The sequence below is a fragment of the Pseudopipra pipra genome, chromosome 1 (genome assembly GCF_036250125.1).
Source record: "Pseudopipra pipra isolate bDixPip1 chromosome 1, bDixPip1.hap1, whole genome shotgun sequence".
Lineage (NCBI taxonomy): Eukaryota > Metazoa > Chordata > Aves > Passeriformes > Pipridae > Pseudopipra > Pseudopipra pipra.
Window position 1 is genome coordinate 9320752 of NC_087549.1, and position 20697 is coordinate 9341448.

The following is a 20697-nucleotide window of genomic DNA, read 5'->3' on the forward strand; positions in this document are numbered from 1 at the left end:
TATGGCCATAAATTTATATAAACCTTTCCCATTAATTTTGTCAGAAGTTATCTGAAAATAATATTATAAAAATGTAGCAACAGCAATTTACCATAGAGATTTTCTCGGGGAATCTCAAACCAGTTTTATTGGGTATCAAATACCACCGCTGTCTTATGTCCTACAGTGATCTCATACAGTGAGTTAGGATCAGGAGGAGGATGGGAAGTAATGCTGACTGCTGTGTTTAGCTGAAATGGATAAATCTAACACCAAACCACAAATGTATTCAGGACAGCAGTATAGTAGAGAAACATAGCCTAAGGATATTTTCCTGATGAGTTTTAACACACCACTAGTTCTGTTGCTATTTGCTGCTGAGCTGGTGACACTTTCCATGTTGGTGAAGATGTTAAGGAGCGTAAAAAGAACAACTACGTAGTTTACTAACAAAAGCACGTGAATTTCAATGATTTTACGTTTTAATTAGACACTAATGTCTAATCTACACCAATTTTATCAGCAGTAATAGCCAAGATAGGAACCTTGCAAGCAAAGAAATGAGTGTAGTTGTAAACCCGTATTTGCAAAGTGGAATTATCTTGTTCATACTTGACAATCAAAAAACCCCAAATTTGACATGTGAGATCTTGGCATGACTATGCCTGTACTAATCAAAAGGAGTCATCTGCACAGTAGCCCTGTGCACAGTGATTTCCTTCTCCAGCTAACAATTCACTTCAGCGCCACACTGACAGGCTGCAAATGGCCCCGGAGGCAGCTTGTCTGAGCATGCTTGACGGCAGGGATTGGTGTACAGCCAGGGACTTGGGTCAAGCTTGTTTACAAAACCAAGCAGCAACCACACCTTTGTGGTTTGTATCTGTGATCTTGCTTCCTATGCAGCAGGGAAATGTGACCTCAGGGTGGTCCTGGGGCTGCTCTCTGTGGGCAGCATAAGCATATCCCACAGGAGATCCACCACCAGCTTCAGCCCAGATGAGGTGTTGATATCCTGAAAAGCTGACTTTGCATGACTAAAGCTAGAGAGCCACAATCACAGGAGGGCCACAGGCTTCTCTATCTGGCTCCTTATCTATAGTGGAAAGAAAATCTTGTTCTCTACCTCACCACTGTGTGGTTTCAACAGTTAATTGCACTGATGATGTGAAGAGCTGTGCAAGTGCCATGCAGCTCTTCACCTCTAGCACATATTGGTCATGCTGCAAAGTTTGCAATGATGACAATAGTCATCATCACCTGATGACTCCTGCCCTCAGCTCTTGTGAATGAACTGATGATATCAATCTAAATATAAGCTGTCTAGAGGTCTATAAAATGAAAATACTACAGTTGCTATTCAGTTTATTGCACAACACCTGTGCTAGTAGTTTGTACTCATTGCTATGTTCCTTAGCCTCTCCCTAAACATGGTGACTATCACCAATATTGCAGAATTATTATCAATTTGCTGTAATTAACTCTCCTGTTGGCAATCACGGTACAAAAAGCCAGGGAATTAAATGGATTTGTAGACTGAAACACTGGGTGGGATGGCAAGACAGCACAGGTTCCTTGACTGCAAGGCATCAGCAGTAAGGTGTGTGCTTTCCCATGCTGTTTGCATGATCCGCACCAGCACTAGCTTGTCCCAGGATGGACACAGAGATGCATTTCACTTCAGAATACCAAGAGGAGTGAGATAAGCATAACTTCACTGGCAAGCCTTCCATGAGAAAAAGGCTGCAGCACAGCCTCCCCCAGGATCTAGCACAGACTAAGATAGCATTAGAGCAGACACTGTGAAATATAACTTTCACACTCTGATGATTATTCTTTGACATTTGTGAAGTGAAACAGTGACTTCAGTTAGTGACAATTTATAGAGAGGTGCATCCTACAAATTTAGAATTGAATCTCAGATACTGATCGCAATTCAAAACAGGAGACATGGTAAAACCTGAAATCCACTAAACGCTATCTGACATACTTACATAATTTGACTAGTTTAAACCTAAGCACATTTTTATAGGCAGCTTGTATAATTTACTTTTATTAACATCACATTAATTAACTAATCTTGCTTCCAGTGAGTTTAAGTGAAGATAATCCAAGCCTAAAGAGGTCATGCCCATAGGGCTATTTTCTTTATCAACATTTGTATAGGGGAAGGGAACTGCTGCTTCTATGCAGCAAAACAGAGCACCATGTTCTCTTAAAGAGAGTTAAAAATTTCAGAACTGTCAAAAAAAAAAAAAGGCAATTATGATTGGTAATTACTGATCTTCATTTTTCTTTAGGCCTTGTGCTGTTCTCTTTATTTACCAGTATTCTTCTGTATTCATTCTACTTTTTATATATTTAATATTTCATTTCAAAAGATAATTTGTTTTCTGATGAGGTAACACAGAAGCTCAACTGCTGTTAGTCTCTACTCAGCTTTCACTTCTGTCACTCTTCACTGCTCCAGTTTCCCTGGCCTGCCTACTCCTCTTCTTAGTTGAACATGCTCTTCAGTTCTGCACTTTAAATTTTCTCAAAATAGTATTGCAGAAATGACATCTTTAGCAGTATGTCCAGCTTCTGTCTGCACTCCCTCAGGTAGGATTTGTTTGGGATAGCACATAAGGTTATTTTACAGTCCAGAGACTAGTGCTCAAGCTCAATAACTTCAGCCTGAAGAGGAGCAGTTCAACCTTAACAGCGAGAGTACCCAATTAATTAAACCAGTTAGCCCATCAGTGCAATGGATTTATCCTCACTTGATATCTGCTACAGAGGGATCAGGACTTTTCCTAATGTGAACACCATGTCTGTCATGCAGACCACAGGCCTGGCCCAGGAACAGCTGTGTGACAGCCCATGATTGATGTTCTGCAGGAAATTACAAGGGATGACCACAGAGACCCTGTTTGGCCCTCAGGCCATATCCCAGTCCCTCACCCATCTAGTTTCCATGCAGGCTGGGCACGCTGAAGCAGCTCTTTTGGATGCTACCAACTGCTCTTCCCTGGCCCAACCCCCCAGCCAGTTCTTCACTCTCCATAATGCTTTTGATGCCACCAGCCATTTTTATCTTCTTAATCTCTCTTCCTCCTCCACTGCTCTTGTGAACAGGATCCTCAACTGATTTTCTTCCTACCCCTCCAGTCCCTTATTCAGTGCTTCAGTTTTGTTTTTTTCCCAAATCCATTTTTCAGTGCAACTCCCACACAGTTCTTTTCTTGGCTTCCTCCTCCTCTTGCCTACTCTACCTTGCAGAGTCTCATGATGTTTAACAATCATCTGTACGAGCTCCGAGCCTTTGTGCCAGAAAGCTGGATCACGTGAAGCAGCAGCAGCAGCAGCAATCACATGGCCATATGGAGGGCTTCTGCTAAGGCAATGAAATCAAAGAAACATGTTCAGGCAGGACCGTTTCTCAGCAGTATTGGTCATATTTTTTCTGGCAGAACTGCATACAAATCATTTTTTATGGGTATACACAAATCAGGTATCTTCTTTTTATGCTTACTCAGGCATTGCAGCCTTTAGTTGATACTGTCAACTGTTTTTGAGTTGTACAGTCATTTTATTAGAATTACATACAAAACCATGTAAAAGCCTAAATGCATTGTAATGCAGTAGGGCCTTATACAGAGAATATAAAAACTTTTGAAATGGATATAGCCATATAATATTGCTCACTTTCAGCTGTTCAGTCTTGAGTATATTTCCCATTCCTGAATGGCTGAGCTTATGTGAAGAGAATCACAAACACAAAGAGTAGGAAATCACATAGTATGGCTAAATAAATCACACTGATACAGCAGATGACCATAATTACTTGAGCCTCCTGAGACTCAGCCTTCTTTAGAAAGGAACATATGGGTCCCAAAACCTAAGCTTAAAAAAATATCATTAGAGCTGTCTGTCAGTTCCCTGAGTTACATGATGCAATAATGGAAAAAAGGATATGTTAACTTATTCAGAAACAGTGCTTTGGAGGGGACTCAGGGCTGCAACCCCCGCGGTTCAGGTCTTGGGGCAGCGCTGCTGCTGCTGCGACCCGGCCATCGCAGCAGAGACAGAGCCCTCGCTCTGGGAAGGCTCAGGTAATACATAATCGGCGACAGCAGCTTCTCTGAGACATAGGACTTCTTAAAAATTAACGAAGTATGAGGGGGGTAAAAACCTACACAGCCAGGCTGCGGAATGGGATGGCTCTGTCAGCGGGGGCTGCACAACACCCCCGGCTTTACATCACCGGCGGATGGGGCTCCGACCGGCTGTAACGGACCTGAGAAAGGGGAAAAAGAAACAGCCCCTCTGGCTCGCCCCAGGGGCTCCGTGGACCGCGGGGCGGGCACACCGTCCCTCCCTGCTGCCACACGGCACAGGAAGCCCATTCCCCCGGCTGGCGACAGCGCTGGGCCCCAGCACTCGGCGACCTTGCCTGCTTTCACCTAAAAGCCCTTTTTTTAATCGTAAGAAAAGGGAAAAAGGCACATCACACTCTCCCCCCCTCCGACCCCCCGCCCCTCACCGCGGGGCCGGGGGAGGGGAACGGCAGCCGCGCCTGCGCGGAGCCGCTTCCTCGTTGTCCTCCGGCCGCGGCGGCGGCGCGCGGCGCGTGCCCGCGAGCGGTGCCCGTCAGCGGAGCCGCGCCCGCCCCGGCCCCGCCCAGCCCGGCCCGGCCCCGCCTCTCCCCGGCCGGGGGGCGCAGCCCGAGCCCGCACAAGTCAGTGCTCCACTCGGGCGGGAGCTGCGGCCGAGGCCGGGGGGGGCGTGGGGGAACTCGACGCGGGTGGGGAAAGGGGCTGAGCTCGGCGCGGTCGCCGCTCCCCTCTCCCGCCGCCCTCCCCGCAGCGCCGCGGCGGGGCCGGGCCGGGCTGGGCGCTGAGGGGCGGCGGGAGCGCTCCCCACCGGCGGGGCCGAGCGAGGGGCGCCGTGCGGGGGCGTCTCCCCCTTCACCTCCTGCCCGGAGGAGGAGGGGGCGGCCGGGGAGCGGCTGGATGCAGCGGGCGAAGCCTCAGCCTCCCTCTGCGGCTCCGCTGCTTTGATGCTGCGGGTCTCTGCTGGCTGTTAACATCTTCTTCCCTCTGCTTTTTTTTTTTTTTTTTCCGTTTTCTTCCCGCCCCCCACTCCCCCCGCCCCCCGAAACTTGGCTTCTCCTCGCTCCGGATCTGTGTGCTCGGCTCCTCCTGGGCTTTACCGGTGGGGCAGGATCATGCCGGACCAGATCACCGTGTCGGAGTTCATCGCCGAGACCACAGAGGATTACAACTCCCCGACCACCTCCAGCTTCACCACCCGGCTGCAGAACTGCAGGAACACGGTCACGCTGCTGGAAGAGGTAAATCAAACACACCTGCACCCCACATCCCCTTTTTATTTTCCTTTTCCTTTCTTTTTTTCTTTCCCCCCCCTCTGTCTTTGAGAGAGCATCAGGGACGGGGCAGCACTACCCGCCCAAATCCACGGGAGCCAGAGGCGTTGGTATGCATGTAATCTGGTCTTTTAATTGTGGGACTTTGCTCTTGTGTTGAGCTAGTTACAGAAAGCTTTCCTGCCCCGGCGTCTCAAAGATTAGTGCGTAAAGCAGTTGTCTGAACTTAAATATTACTGTGGTACTTCTTGGTGTTTTCAGTGTTGTCGTTGTTGCAGTAGTAAAAAATGCATGAATGTTGGTATTTTTAGAGGGAAGATAAGGGATGAGTTTTGTTTGGGAGCGTTTTTAGAGGTTTTCCCCGGCCACTCGTTACATCAAGTCAGCGCAGAACTCTGACTGCAGAAATCTACCAAGGGAGACTTGGTTTAAGAAATGAGGTAAGGATGAAGGGATGAATGTGGAGTGAGGGAAACAATATGAAAACAAAATTGGTGGAAGGAGAGGAGCAAAATAATGCAGCAGAAGTGATTACATAGTCTCAGCGTCTCAACCTTGAAGCCTCAGTGTTGGGGTTTTTTCATGCTTGTTATGAGCATTATTTAAATGTTCACTCTGCTTTGCTGTCAAGAAATAGGAATGTGAAAATGGATAAACTTCCAGAGCTGGTTTCTAAGGGATATCAGTCTCCTGCTTCCTATTTGAGGCTTCAGTGTGATTTCCTATGGACTAGGTCAGCAGTTATGAGGAAATGTCTTCCAAATGGCTTTAAAGACAGTGTATAGCTCTTCTCTTGCCCTGTGCTTGCTTGAAGGTACAAGCATAATGACACTGGAAGAAGACAGTTTTTTGCTGTTGTTGCATAGGTTGCAGTTAATTGTTGTTTGAATTATACACTTAGTTCATCAAGTATTTGTCAATTCTTCAGGAGCCAGCACATATCTAGGAGATGGATTTAACAAGTCTTAGTTTTGCTGAATGTGCTGGCATGAGCAAAACGTTTGGTATGCAAGGAAAGAGTATTAATTATTTAATTATGGTGTTCCCCTGATAATCTTGGGTATAGAAAATATAATTCCATAGGATTAAGATCAGTTAAAGTTGCCTTAGTAGAAAAAATGTCTATGTTCAAAATTGTAACAGTGCTATTGTTTACATCAACTGACTAGAGTGATTGTAAATTCACATTTAAAATGATATATTTTATTTTTATTATGTAACCTAGATTAACTTCTGCAGCTTTTCCATAACTGAAGCTGTTTCGTTCTTCTTTTCCTCTTGTAACTAAGTCATGGTTGCTTATAGATTTGTCAGAAATCAACCTGTTAGGTTTGTGTTTGACAGTATTGCTGCCCCCTGGTCTTAACTGTGTGGAATAGGTATAGCCATTGATACGCTTATTAGTACAGTTGACAGCATGTGCAGAGTTAAGTAAAAATATATATTTTGTCATTACTGGTGACTCCCAGGGTAAGAATACAGCGTAATGCTTTCATGATTTGGGAGATACTTCGGAACAGGCTGAATGTGGTAATGCCTGTCCAAAGAAAACCAAAATATGGAAGATAAATACACAATGTTCTGCACTACTTGTGTGGATTGTGCGTATTTTCAAAGTTTTTGTGTCTGATTTGACAGCAATAAATCAGAAGAATGAAGAATAGCGGGCGCTTCTGGTGCTTGCATTGCTATTTCTTTAATTTCTTTTGTTTGTATAACTGTTTTATGTGCTCCATTTAAATTGTTTGCAGTTTAGACTGATTCTGGGCTTGTCTTCTGTAATTTTTTTATTATCTGTAAATATAAAAAAGCTTTATTTGATGGGAAACTAGATATAAATAAGTTCTACTGTTATATGTGCAAAAAATCTGCAACTGTCTCAAATTTGTGCTTATGAATTTGCATGGAGAAATACAGATGGTCAGGATGTGGCAGGCGAAGTGCTCTTTTGGAGCTTTTGTGTAAGCAAGCTACAATTACAATGAAGACACAGTTTTACTGCTGCTGCTTTCAGGCTGGGCTGGTTTCTATACACCTGCTTACCTAAGGCAGTGCATCCTGTGAAACAGGGGCTGGAAAATGAGTGGTTGAAGTGGGTGTTCTGTAGCTCCTGCTGCTGCTGCTGTTGTCCATGCATCATGGATGACTGACGAGCTCTTCAACCAGCTCCTGAACTTCAATTCTGAACATTCTGTGTTAAGGCAAAGGGGATGATTCTACCCTTGCAGCTGTTTGATTTTTAACTGAGTGTTGCATCTGGGTTGGAGCTCTCACTGGGCTTTTGCAGGCAGTGTCAGGCTCTGTGCTGTTGTGGTGCTGCTGCCTGAAGTATCTTAGGTCATTATTTTACAGCTAATTTAATTCAACACAACCTGCACCTACATCAGTGACTATGAGCTAGTTTGTGGATAAACTAATTAGTTTCTTTATTCTAAACAAGATTGCAAATGGGAACTAGTTTCTAAACAGAAATGGCAGGGGAATGAAACAGATTTAACAGAAGTTAGATATGTTTTCCAGCCTCTCAGTTTGGTGTGATTCCCACCATAGCTCAGATCAGTGGTTAGATCAGAACCACCTTTTCATAAACTACTTTGACTATAAAACTATAAAAGAAATAGATGGTTTTGTGTATGTATGTGCCTCTATCTAGTTCCCTGAAGTTATTACAATATCGTGGACTTACTTTTCCTTAATCACAATTAACAAGTTTTCTGAAATAATAAAATAGGTGATGGACTCATTCGCTGATTCTTCTCGCTTGCCCATCAGTAGAAGGGCAGTGTGTTCAGCTGCCTGAATTGCTATATATTATCTTCTAGTTGGGATTTTTTTTTTTCCTGTTATAATTAAAATTCTTTTCAGAGGAGATTTTGGATCCCGTTAGATGCAATTCTGGGACAAGTTTCAGCAGACAGGCTTACATGTTTTCAGCAGACATGTTTACTGATTCTGATGACTTTGCATTTGATCAGTTTTCAGTGGAAAGCACAACAAAATACAAAGGCTAACTTTATTTAAATCTATTGTAATAGTATCAAAGAAGGTAGTACGAACATGCTACTATGTAGCAGTTTATTGAATAGGAAGGTTTCATGCTACATTGTTTAAAATACTGAACCTTCCAATAATTTGCAAGTTTTTTTCCTTTTAAGAGACAAAACTAAAGTTTTTGTGATCCAGTCACAGCAGATCAAAAAAAAAAAAAGACCCTGCCATCTTTGTAGCCAGGCTTAGGCATCTTATATAGTAGTTATCTAAAACTGCAAGATTTTTTTTTCCTTATGATATTTTTATTTTTAAAACAGGACTGTTATGTGATTGCCTCAAGTAAACACAAATTTTAAGGTTCATTCTGTTGCTAAAATAATGGGACTGTTTTTCAAAGTCGTAGAGGGAGAAACAAACCATTACAATGTAATCAAAGTATAATTTGAGAGAATTGCAACCTCTACTCCTTTCTGTTGATTCCTTCCTCATAATGTTAAGTTCTTGCAAAAAAAAAAAAAAAAGACATTTTTAATATATTTCTGCATGCAATTGGGAATAGTTTTATATGATGGAATACCTTTTCTCTTTAGAGAGGCTGAGAGAGTTGGAGTTGTTCAGGCTGGAGAAGAGAAGGCTCCAGGGAAACCTTAGAGCAGCCTCCCAGTGCCTTAAGGGGGTTACAAGAGAGCTGGAGAGGGACATTTTACAAGGGCATGGAGTGATAGGACAAGGGGGATTGACTTTAAACTGAATTAGATACAGGGAAGAAATTCTTTACTCTGAGAGGGATGATACAATGGAAAAGGTTGCCCAGAGAGGTTATGGATGCCCCATCCCTGGAGGTGTTCAAGGTCAAGTTGGATGGGGCCTTGAACAACCCGGTCTAGAGGAAGGTATCCCTACCCATGGCAGGGGGCCTGGAATAAGATGATCTTTAAGGTCTCTTCCAACCCAAACCATAATATGATTCTATAATATTGATATGAAGAGGGAATTATTGCATATGTAGATGAGTGGTTAATTACTTTTTTAAAGAAAAAGGTTGAAATACTAAATATAGACAGATTAATGATACAGTCTTTTAAAATACAGCCTCTGCTTTGTTCAGACCAGACATGCTTTTATATCCACAGAAGCTCCATGATTTTTCTTACTCAAGCAGGTTTTGAAGAGTTGATTTTAATTGTTGAGTTAATATTACTTTGTGAGCTAGTTGGAATTTTTAGAGAATGATGACATCTGTTCTGAGAATAAGTAGTGCACATGTGGGATCACCACAAGACTGTCTTGATTCCGTGTCCCAGCTCCAGCTGAAAGGACATCTTTGCACTCAAGGGATAACTCACTTATCGTGACCAGGCAGTTAGTAGCAGATGTTGCTCAGGGCTGTCTTGAGATACAGAGGTTAAGCTTAAATATTTAAATTCCCTTTAGGCAGGCTGGTAGATAAGAAGGGGCAGTTAGAAGCTGATGACAAAGAATAGCTGCAGTTGTTTCTGATGCCGGTTTTACTGTTCGATGCCTGTTTTACTGTTGTACTTCTGTAATACTTGAATGGAGCACTTCCATTCTAAATCAATTTTTTGTTGGTATTATGCACAGACTTTGTTCATCAGCCTGGACTGCGAAAAGTGGTTGGATCTATTACTTATGTGTGTCTGAAGAGAAAGGAATTTTTCTATTATTTCCATCACTTCATTTCTTTTGAATTTTCTCTTGAAGCATCACCTCTATATAATTGCAACAAGTAAATTGTTACATGCTATTCTTTGTATTTACTCATTTTTTAAATTAAAATACATTTTTATTTTTAGAGAGTGAATCCAGGCAACTCCAGCAGCACTAGACTTAAAATTAGCTTTTCCTAACCTTGTAACCTGTTGCTTATGGCAGTAAGAAACAGTCTTGCATCATAGGGAGCTTTGTACTTAAAAGCTGGTTCTTATGTAACAGACCACAAGCAATCTTCAGTTTTTGAAGAAATATGCTTTAGGTAGCAGATATCCTAAAAATAACAGATAAGAAAATTTCTTTGTTTAGTAAATAAAATTCAGGATAATTGTTACTGTTTTTACACTGAATGACAAATTGCAGCAAAGATGTAAAAATGGGCATGTGAATGTTCTGAAATGACAGCCCACGGGTGACTCCTGATCACAATACTGAAAACGTGATGCAGAAGGAGTTGACAGCAGTGTCCTGTATTTACAGTAGCTATCTTGCAAAAATGCAGCCGATGGTGCTTTTATGTTTACGTGCTACAGTATTTATTCATTTAGTGTGTAATCAGTTTTACCCTTCATTTGATAGTAGTCAAAGCATTCGGCTGTAATAAGCAGGCAATCTCCTTTTACTTAAATGTGACTGATGGAAGGGAAACCAAGAAACACTCACTGGCAGCTCAAAGTTTCAGTCATGGCAGAGGAATTAGCTTTGCCCTTTGAGAATTTGTATTCATTTTAGGCACATTTTTGAATGTACTCACTGCTTTCAGTAGCTTATATGGTCTTTTGAGAAGTACTACTTCTTGTTTTGAATTCCCAGCAAGCTTCTTCATGTTTACTCATCAGTTAGGAAGCTGTGAAAGTGTTCTTTGGTGCTCTCTGTTCAGTATGCCAGGCAGGTAAATCCTGACGGAGTGTGTACCGTGTAGTCATGGGAACTCGGCCCTGATGGAGGAGAGACGTTTAAAGTGACATGACTTAAAGTTGGGTTTAATGTTTAGGTTGGAGTCCTGTGGAGACACCTTGTGTAGTTAAAAAACAATGAAAAAGTACTTTGAACAAAACAGAAAGCAGGGGAAACAGCCCACAAACCTGTGTTTGTATTTCAGCATGGCGTCACTGAAAAACTGCACGTGAATGATTCAGAACAGAATGAGATTGATTATTTAATTTCCAATGAGTAAAACTCAATTTTCCTAACTATTGTTGTGATTTTTAACAATGTGAATGAAGATGGTTGTTAATAATTTTAAAAAGCAGATGTGAAACAAATTTACAGAGGATAATTGTAAGAGAGATCACATCTTATTTGAATAGAATGGTGCCTTGCAATAAAATCATTAGACAGAATCAAGCCCAGAATGTTTATTATAAGTATTGTTTCAAGTGTAGAGGTAGGCCATATAAACGTGTTTTAAAAAAAGTGCCACGGTACTTCTCTTAGGCACTGTTCCATCAGGTTTGATTGATACTGACCAAGAGGCCTAAAGTTTATTGGTGAGTGCAAAGGAAGACTCCTGAGATAACAACGTGAGTTTCCTTTCCTGAAGGAGTGCAGCTGAAAGTGCACTCCCTGCTGAGAAATGCAACAAAGTTATTTTACATTCCTAAAGAGACTGCGTTGATCTGTGTTATTTATCTATATCTATATATGTATGTATTGGGTTGTACATATCACTGGGCTAATGCTGAGGTTTTGTATAAGCACTGTGACAAGTAAGATTTATGAGGATAGTGGGCTTGATTGTGGTGATGATAGAAAATATTTCCTTTAATGCTCCTGTGAAAAAACAACAAAATGCTGTAAGGATTCCATTTCCCCCTTTGTCCACCTAGATGTGCGTGTGGGTGCACATGTGGCCTCCTTGTCTCTTTTACTCATTGATGAAAGGAAAGGCCTGAAGTTGTGTTGTTACTATGAATAAGCCAGAGAGTATATGCTTTTTTTTTCTTTTTTAATAGCCACCTATATCTTGACCTTACTTGTTTTATCCTTTTTGTTATGTTTCTTAGCAGGAGAAATGTAGAATTCTTTCTGATGCAGAAATAGAAACTTAGAGTACCAACAGAGTCTCTTCACTTGCTGGTTTTCTCTTGGTTAAGAACTAAAAATCCTATATGGTACTGGAGGTAACTTTCTGGAAAACAAAAGTCTAGGACTGTAAGACTTTGGACATGGTGTGCTCTGGCAGTCTTCTGTCCAGGCTAGTGAGAGATGGACCAGGTGAGGGACCTGCAGGGCAGGTGGGACAGTGACTGGGTTGCCAAGCCCAGAGGGTGGGGGTCAGTGGAGCAAAGTCCAGCTGGTAGCAGGTTGCAAGTGGCATCCTTCCAGGATCAGTTTTGGGACCAGAACAATGTCTGGATGGTGGGCTATAGTGTGATCTCAAGAAGTGTATTTGGACAATACCAAGTTGTTCAATATGCTGGCAGGCAAAGCGGCTGTTCAGCAGGACCTGGAGAAGTGGCCTGACAGGAGGAGCCTTGTGTGGCCAACTGAAGAGAAATGTGAAATCCTGCACCAGGGATGGAGCAGCCACGTGCAGCAGCACAGGCTGGCTAGACAACAGGTTTCTAAGGAAGGACCTTGGACTCAGGTGCATGACAAGTTGAGTGTAGGTTGGCAGTGACAAAGGCCAGCCATGCACTGGGCTGTGTTACTAAGAGTGCAGCCACCAGCCAGAAAATAGTGGTTCTTCCCATCTATTCAGCAACTATGAGACCACATCTAAAGTACAATGTTTGGGGTTCACCAGTACATGAAAGAAATTGTATACTGCCACAGGTTCAGGTGAGGATCACCAAGATGATTAGGGGCCTAGAGCAGATCCCTTAAAGAGGGGAAACTGGACTTCTTCAACCTTAGACAAGAGACTAAGGGAAGGTCATATTGCTTTCTCCAATATGTAATGGGAGAAAACTGAGAAAGCCAAAATTCTGATTTGATTTGAGAGGCTTTTGAGGGGGTGTATTTGTGGTTATTTATTATTATTATTTTGGGATTTGGTTCGTTTGTTTTGATTCATGAGTCTGATGAACAAGTGCCCATAGAGGATGTGGAACCTCTTGTCCTCGGAGACATTCAAAACTCCACTTGACTGTAGAAGTAGGGCTTCTTAAAATTGTTTGGACTGCATGATTTAATCTTTAAGAAGATAAGCAGAGTAAAGTGGCTGTTTAGTTTCGTGAATGTGTTTTTGTGCTTTCAGGTAAAAGTTTATGCTTATTCTTGGAAAACCAGCACATTTAAACCTAATAAAACTTATATAAGCAAAGTCGATGATTTTTTTTCCTCCAAGGAAAGACTTCTTTAATAGAGGAAATGGGATACTACTTATATTTCTGCAAATATGTAGTTCAAAAAGTTTATCAAATTTGGGGGTTTTATGACTTTTAAGAATAATTTGAATAGTTACTGACTATTTGACAATGATATAATTCTTTATAAATGATCAACCTGCACTTCTAGAAAGTCAGGTATTTATTCTGTGAAGTTATGATTATATTACAGCTTAACCGTGTATCTGCTGGATTAACTTTACTTTTATTATCAACTTTTCTTTTTAGGAAGATTATTTGAATTTTGAATTCTAGAGCTCCCAATTTGAATTTAGTGCACTGATTTCCTTTCCTCTTGTATTATATTTTACTTTTCAGGTAAATTATTTCTTGATTTTTTTTTTGATTCTCAAATCAAGAATATGGGACTGAAGAGGGAAATATACCTGGAGAAGTGTTCTTAATACGAAACTTAGTCTTCTCCATTGCACTTCAGAAAAACTTCTTAAGGATGGAGGAGGTGAGAAAGAATAAAATATGGGAGATTTTTTTGTTGGAAGAGTTGTGGCTTGTTATGAAACCACACTAAGATTTAGACATCCAACTTGGTTAGATTTTTGACACAATTTCATAAAATTTTGGAATAATTCAAGTCAGAAAGGACTCATAAGGATTGTTGAGTCCAATTCCCTGCTCCTCGCAGGACTGCCTACAACTAAACTATATGAGACACTCCTTGAACTCTGGCAGGCTTGATGCCATGACCACTTCCCTGGGAAGCCTGTTCCAGTGAACAGCCACCTTCTCAGTGAAGAACGTTTTCCCAGTGTCTAATCTGAGCTTCCCCTGATGTGGCTTCCTTCCCTTTCCTCGTGTCCTATTGCTGGTCACCAGAGAGAGGAGATCAGCACCTCCCCTTTGGCTGCCCTCCTTGAGGAAGGTGTAGACTGTGATGAGGGCACCCCCAGCCTTCTCTTCTCCAAGCTGAACAAGCCAAGTCATCTCAGCTACTCCTCGTGAGTCTTGCCCTTGAGGCTTTTCACCCCCTTGGTCGTCCTCCTGTGGACACACTCTGATAATTTGGTGTCCTTCTCACACTGAGGCATCCACAGTACACGAGGTGGGACCAGTGTCCAGTGGGACAGTCACCTCCCTTGCCTGGCAATCCTGTGCTTGATGAACCACAGGACATGGTTGGCCTTTTTGGCTGCCAGCGTACACTGCCGACTCACACTCAACTTGAATTCTCAAGGCCTTCTTGACAGTGCTGCTCTCAATCCATTCATTCCCAGTGTCTTGACATAGGGGTTTGTCCTGACTCTGGTGCAGGACTTTGCACTTGGCCTTGTTAAACTTCATGAGGTTCACATGGTCTCACTCCTCAAGCCTGTCCAGGTACCTCTGGATGGCATCTCTTCCCTCCAGTGTATCAGCTGCACTACTCATTTTGGTGTTACTGGCAAACTTGCTGAGGGTACTCTGAATCCCACTGTCCATGTCATTAATAAGGATATTGAACAGTACTGGTCCCAGTAGGGGCCCTTAAGGGACACAGTTTATTACTGATCTCTGTTTGAATCATTGATGTGGTCATCGAGCCAATTCCTTATCCATCGAATAGTTCATCCATCAAACACATATCTCTCCAGTGAGTGACAAAGATGTTGTGTGTGACCATGTCCAAGGCCTTACAAAAGTCAAGGTTGATGACATAAAAGTACATGATGATGAAAGTTCATGAATACAATGCTCATGCAAAACAAACAAAACTATTTTAATTAATACTTCTCCTGTCAGTGTCACAATCTTGAAAGTACCACGGACATTGAGAGTTAGTTGAGCTGTTCTGTGCGGTGTGTAGCAAGGAAGACAACTGTTAGAAAAATCTAACAGTGATGAAACAAACTTAGACAATTTTGTTCAGTGATGACAGAGTGCCTGTTCACAACCCCCAAACACTATTTGTTAATTGGCAGTTTATAAAGCTGTTGAATTTTAATATAGTTGAATGATGCTGGGATGGGCCTGAGAAATTCAAGTCCACTGACATACTGAACAAACCCTTCTGTGATGAGGATATAGTCAGGGAACCCAGGACAAGTGGTCTGTAAAGTACAACAGAATGCACAAATTTGGCCAACCTGTGCCATATTGTAAGTGAGTGGGACAATGATGGTCCATTCCTGTGTTCTTAATAATGTAATATTCAATGGTGATGGTGTTTCTGAAATCAGCAGCAATGGGTGACTTTTAATTAAGAATTTTTAAGGAGGTAGCTTAAATGGCATACTGACTTTCTTGTTGGTTGTGTTTTGGTTTCATATTTTTCTTCCCTCACTGTCAAAATTATGGGGAAAATTGTAAAATGAAGAGTGATGATAGTATGACAGTGTAAGTGGCATATCCTGGCTATGTCTATTGTCTAATACAATCTCTTATCTTAGAAGAGTATTTATGCTATCTCTATTAGTCTTTAAGTTGAAACTAATTATAACACAGAATGAGTTATAACTAAAGAGAAAGTTGAATGAAGCTGCCTTGGATGTTTTGACAAAGTTGTTTGTTTTTACCGTAAAACAGGTCTTGCACATTGCATTTTCCTAACCTTATAAATGATGCTTTGATTTCTTTTGCAAATTATTCTTTATATGAGGCCTTGCCAAAATTAGGCTTTTATGTTTTGATTTGAAAAAAGCTACTTGGGCAAAACAATTTTGATTCTTTCACAAGACAGAGGAATATATGCTATAGTTTTCTTGTATATTGTCATGGTTGCAGTACCTGCAATGATGTCGTCTTTCAGGGGATGTTTTGTGGTGGAATTTTTCTTGTTTGTTTATTGGTTGTGGGCTTTCTCCCCCACACCTTTACTGTCTTCTGGGATGAAAGAAGCCTGCAGAGGCTCTTTGATGTGAAGACCTACTTAAATTATTTTCAGTGTTACGACACCAGAGCTGTCTGTGCACCATTTGGAAAAAATGGAAAAAAACCAAATCTTTTGGGGTGTGTTCAATGGGCAGAAGCCTGAATGCCCTAAATATTGTCTCCTTAGTTGTACAGTTACAAGGAAAGAGATGCTAGTTCTCTCTAAAACCTCCCTTTTAAAAATGTTTGTAGTCCTCTGGTGGCAGTTTTGTTGCCAAGTTAGTGTTGCTTTCACAGGAAATGCTTGGAAGGAAACCTTGTTTAAACTGGCAAGGAAAACATGAGAAGAAATGCAATTTTTTCTTTGTTGACACTTTGCAGGTTAATAAAGCTCTTTGGCATAGGTGCTCCTGACTTAAACCCTCATATTCACTGCCTGTGCTTCCTTGTCTCCCCATTTCATTTGAAGTGCTCTGAATGCATCCTTGCTTGCTTTTTTCCACTATATCTAGAATAGGTCCTTCAAAAATGTTTTTATCTGTGGTTAAAATAGCTGTAACAGTGTTGCTTTACTTCAGCAGAGCCTGGTCTGTCTGCTGAACTCGTGTAGTTTAGTGTAGCTTCCTGTTTTTCTCATCCTATTTAATTGGGCAACAAGTTGCAGCAAAGCAGCTTCCTTTAAAATGAATCAGTGAATATTATGCATATTGAAAATATGAAAGCAACTTATGTCTCTTTGAATCTTACAAAATCTTGGATACTTTTCTATAGCTTTAATGTTTGTGTGGAAGGCCAAACTTGGTTGAAAACAAAGCAATTATCTGCCTTTCTGTGTATTTCTTTTCAATTTGTTTTGATTTGCATTTTTTCTTTATCGCTGTCTTTTGATGGTAACAATAAAGAGCTGTCCTGCTTTATTTTTTTTTCTGTCGTAATCTCTATTGCTTCGTTCATAGGACTTGTTCTTGCAAGTAATGGTGCTACTTCATTGGGTCCAGATGTGTGTAGCTATCCTAACATAATTATACAATAAAATTGACAAGTGCTTATTAAAACTATCTCATTTGTCTTGCGGTGAGCATTATATAGTATGATTATTTTTATAGCAATACAACTGTTTTTTTGAAACACTGTGTAAGTATGCCTGAAAAAAAGCAAAGGGAAATAAGAGGAGTTAATACAATGTAGCTAGTGCAGAGCATAGTTCATATTATAAACCTGGGAAACAATGACTGACTTGGGAATTAGTATGAAATCATTGATTGGTTCATCAGTCATATGATAATGGTAAACTACTGGATGAAGTGATGACATTTTGCTGTAGTTGTAGTGTGCTGAAAGCACATGTACAGTGTGCACAAAGATACCTGGGTGGATGTCTCTTCTCTGATAGAGTGATTTTTGCCTGTTGTAAACATGCACCTGGACCTTTGTCTGTTTGCCAAAAGTTAAACCAGAAGGCTGTGATTTAGACTTACTCAGCGGGGCTTTCTGGAGTATCTTTCTCATCAAGTTGCTATATGAGTCTCTAATTCTGAAACAAACCTGTAATCTGTGGTAGAGGAAGAAAACCTGAACTTTGTTCCTCATAAAGCAGTGTGAAGTAGAGCTGGAGCTTGGCCTGAGGCTCTAAAAATAAGTAGAGAACTTGTGGAGAACCTGTTAGGTGCAAGAAACACAGTGTGTTTGTGATTCCTGAGCATCATCGACTGAAATGCAGTGCCTGAAGGACTTCCCAGCCATTATGGGCTGGGCTACGAGTCTGCTGAATATTTCCACCACATGGAGAGTTTCTGGTGCTTCTGCTGGAAGAAATTACAGGGGAAGTTAAAGCTTGACCGTGATTGACAATTTTTAAATAAAGGTTAGATCACTCTTAAAGCAACTCCGGATGAACTAAATGTAAAAAACCACTAGGGTTTGATAGTGTGAATGCTTCACTATTGCTTATACAAGCTATAAGTATTTTTAGTGTTTTTTAGTATTTTAATTCATGTCTGTGAAGTGAGCATTTGCAGGAAAAAGAAACCAATATCTCTTGGTCAGTTGAATGCAAGAGAAGTGGATTTCGTCCCTGTCCAGTTAATGAATTTTTCTGAGGTATTAAAAAAATCATGTAGCATGTTTTCCAGGTGACTAGTGATTGGGATTTCTTAATTTTTGAGATTTGCCTTGAAGTCAAGTAGCCTAGTTGAATGAAGGTCTCCACCTGAAGGCAATTGAATGTATTAATTGACCATACAAAACTTTATAAATTGCTTGTGTACTGGACATTTAATGTTAATGGGAAATTTTAACCCTAATCAACCCAGATGATGACTGGCTGTGGTTTCTGGCCCACTAAGCAAGACACATGTAGCGAAACAGTGATCTTTCTCCAGCAACACAGGCATTTAATTTGAATTAAGCTGATGCATAAAGAATAAGCATTGACCCCAGCATCTCACTTCTCTCCTGAAGCTTAAAGATGGTGTCATAGTTTGAAATTGGCCCCCCTGAGAGGCTGGGGGGGCTCAGAGGTGATTGGGTGCCAGGACAGTGTTCCCTGGAGAACCAATCACCACTCATGTTGTTCACTTCTGCTTAAAATCATATATCACAGCACTGGAAGCTGTTGGCAGTTCTGTCTTGGTTGTTTTGCTGTTGGGGTCTGCTGCGTGTAGGTGGACAAGGCCAGGGGGTGGCTGAGCTCCCTCTCTTCCCCTCCGAGGGGGAGAGGGGAGCCCTGCAACCCCCCAACTCAGCCTTTGGCTAGAGTTAGAGTCAGCATTTGGAGTGTGTGCTGTGGAAGAAGAATTCACAGCACCTGAGGTAAGAGGAGAGTGCCAGGCTTTGCAGCCAAGCCCTCTTCCCCCTCCTTTTTCTGCAGTGAAGCTGTAGAGGGGGACTTTCTTTCTCTCCACTGTGAGTGGAGGAGAGGCTCAACTTGAAGCTGAGCCAAGAGACTGGGCTGTGGAAGTAGGCCCAGCACCCGGGAGAAGAGTCCCAGGCGAAATTGGAGATGAGCCAAGAGCTCGAGAGTTGCCTGCCGAAGCTGACCGGGGGCAGCTGAGAACTGATGTGGAGGAATGAAGATTCCAGGATGTGGATGCTTGATAAGCTACACTACAGCAGCTTATGAACCGAGGTGAGACATCGAGAGGGAGAGATCACCAGCAGCAGGAGAGCAAGGACTCAAAGCTATCTTCTCGGACTTCATGAGGAGGAGAGACTACAACAAACAACTGCTGGAACTTGGTGAGGAGGGAGTGTTCAGGAGCCCAGAACACTCCCACAGCAAAAGACTGTGTTACATATCAGCCTTAAAGGCTGCTCCTGGACTAAAGTTAAAGGAGGGGCTTGACAGGACTGACTGATAGTAATGTAATATATATATATATATAGTTGCCTTTAGTTTGTATAGTATTTATTTGTGTAAATAAATGTATATACTTCCCCCTTCCCCTACAGAAGCCTCTGGCCTGAAAGTTTCTCTCCGGTGTTAGGATAAATTGTTGAGAAAGGGTGGGGGAAGCCTAAAAATTGGATTTTAGATTTCTAATGTGGCTCAAACTGCCACAGATGGTCAACCAGTTTAGGGTGGTGTAGAATCCTAGAATGATTTAGGTTGGAAGGGACATCTTCAGCTAGTTCAGATTTATGAGCTTTGGTTTTAGTATCAAGCAGTAATCAGTGGTAATCAGTGATTTTATTTGTGTTGGGCTTTGATTTTGTGAATTAATCTCGACTGATTTTGAGCAATCTTAGGAAGTTTTCAACTGAGTCTGAAGAAGCCTTACTTAATACTTTGTTGCTAAAAGCAAACGTGGTCAAATGGAACTTTGTATGTAGTAGATGGCCTCTCTGCCCCATCAAGTGTTCAGCCTTTGAAGCATTTTTTTCTTTCTTTTTCTTTTAATAATAGAGTTGACAAAATGAAGTAGAAGAATATGTTGGTTGAAAAGATAGTTTGTCTAGAAAAACAAAAATGCAGACAGAAGGACCACAGATCAAAGGCAGATGGCACGTGGATGGCACTAATTTATAGCCCGTAGTATTTACTTACAGATACAAGATTTGCTTGCAACATTTACTTGAGATTTAAGTTATTTGCTGCCAAATATAAAACTTAAATTCTTCTAAGGAGAAAAATTGTTTCTTTTGCTGACTCAGTTCTACATGTGTGTTCATACTTTCCACCCAGCTTTCCATCCTTCTGTTGTACCTTGTGTCCTTCTTCCTGAAGGGCCTGATGTTGACTGATACCAAGTCTGTGTGAAAGGTTCTTAAATGCTTCTGTGCTTGAAGCAAGATCTCCAGAAGACTTAGCTAACAACCCTTTCTATAAAAACTGCTTTTATTTTGCAGAAATACAGTTTTTATTCACAGCTTGGTAGATTCTGTTTTGGTAGGTAGTTTGTTCTGAAAGACAACAAATGTGCCTTTATAAACTGTACTAGTTGTAACTTCTGTTATCATTTTTGTAGCTGCATTAACTTAAAGCTTCTCAGA

The 20697-nt window shown here is 41.5% G+C and overlaps 1 protein-coding gene and 1 long non-coding RNA gene across 17 annotated transcripts in view; one reads left to right on the forward strand and one right to left on the reverse strand.

Annotated features, from left to right (window-relative positions):
- The window catches only part of LOC135409387 (uncharacterized), a 29853-nt gene extending 25374 nt beyond the window's left edge, over positions 1-4479 (reverse strand). For 9 of the 12 annotated variants that reach the window (XR_010428165.1, XR_010428162.1, XR_010428161.1 and 6 more), the window contains exons 1-2: positions 4158-4479; positions 3234-3355 (exon numbers count right to left, since the gene is read on the reverse strand). This is a non-coding gene — a long non-coding RNA (uncharacterized LOC135409387). The other 3 variants (XR_010428164.1, XR_010428171.1, XR_010428168.1) reach the window with 3 other exon arrangements.
- ASAP1 (ArfGAP with SH3 domain, ankyrin repeat and PH domain 1) overlaps positions 1-20697 on the forward strand; it is a 128812-nt gene that overhangs the window by 5587 nt on the left and 102528 nt on the right. For 4 of the 5 annotated variants that reach the window (XM_064644709.1, XM_064644735.1, XM_064644718.1 and 1 more), the window contains exon 2: positions 5185-5314. In XM_064644709.1, coding sequence (XP_064500779.1) covers positions 5185-5314 — 130 coding nt within the window. Of the gene's footprint in view, positions 1-4579; positions 4700-5184; positions 5315-20697 lie in introns of those variants that run through there. The other variant, XM_064644727.1, reaches the window with a different exon arrangement.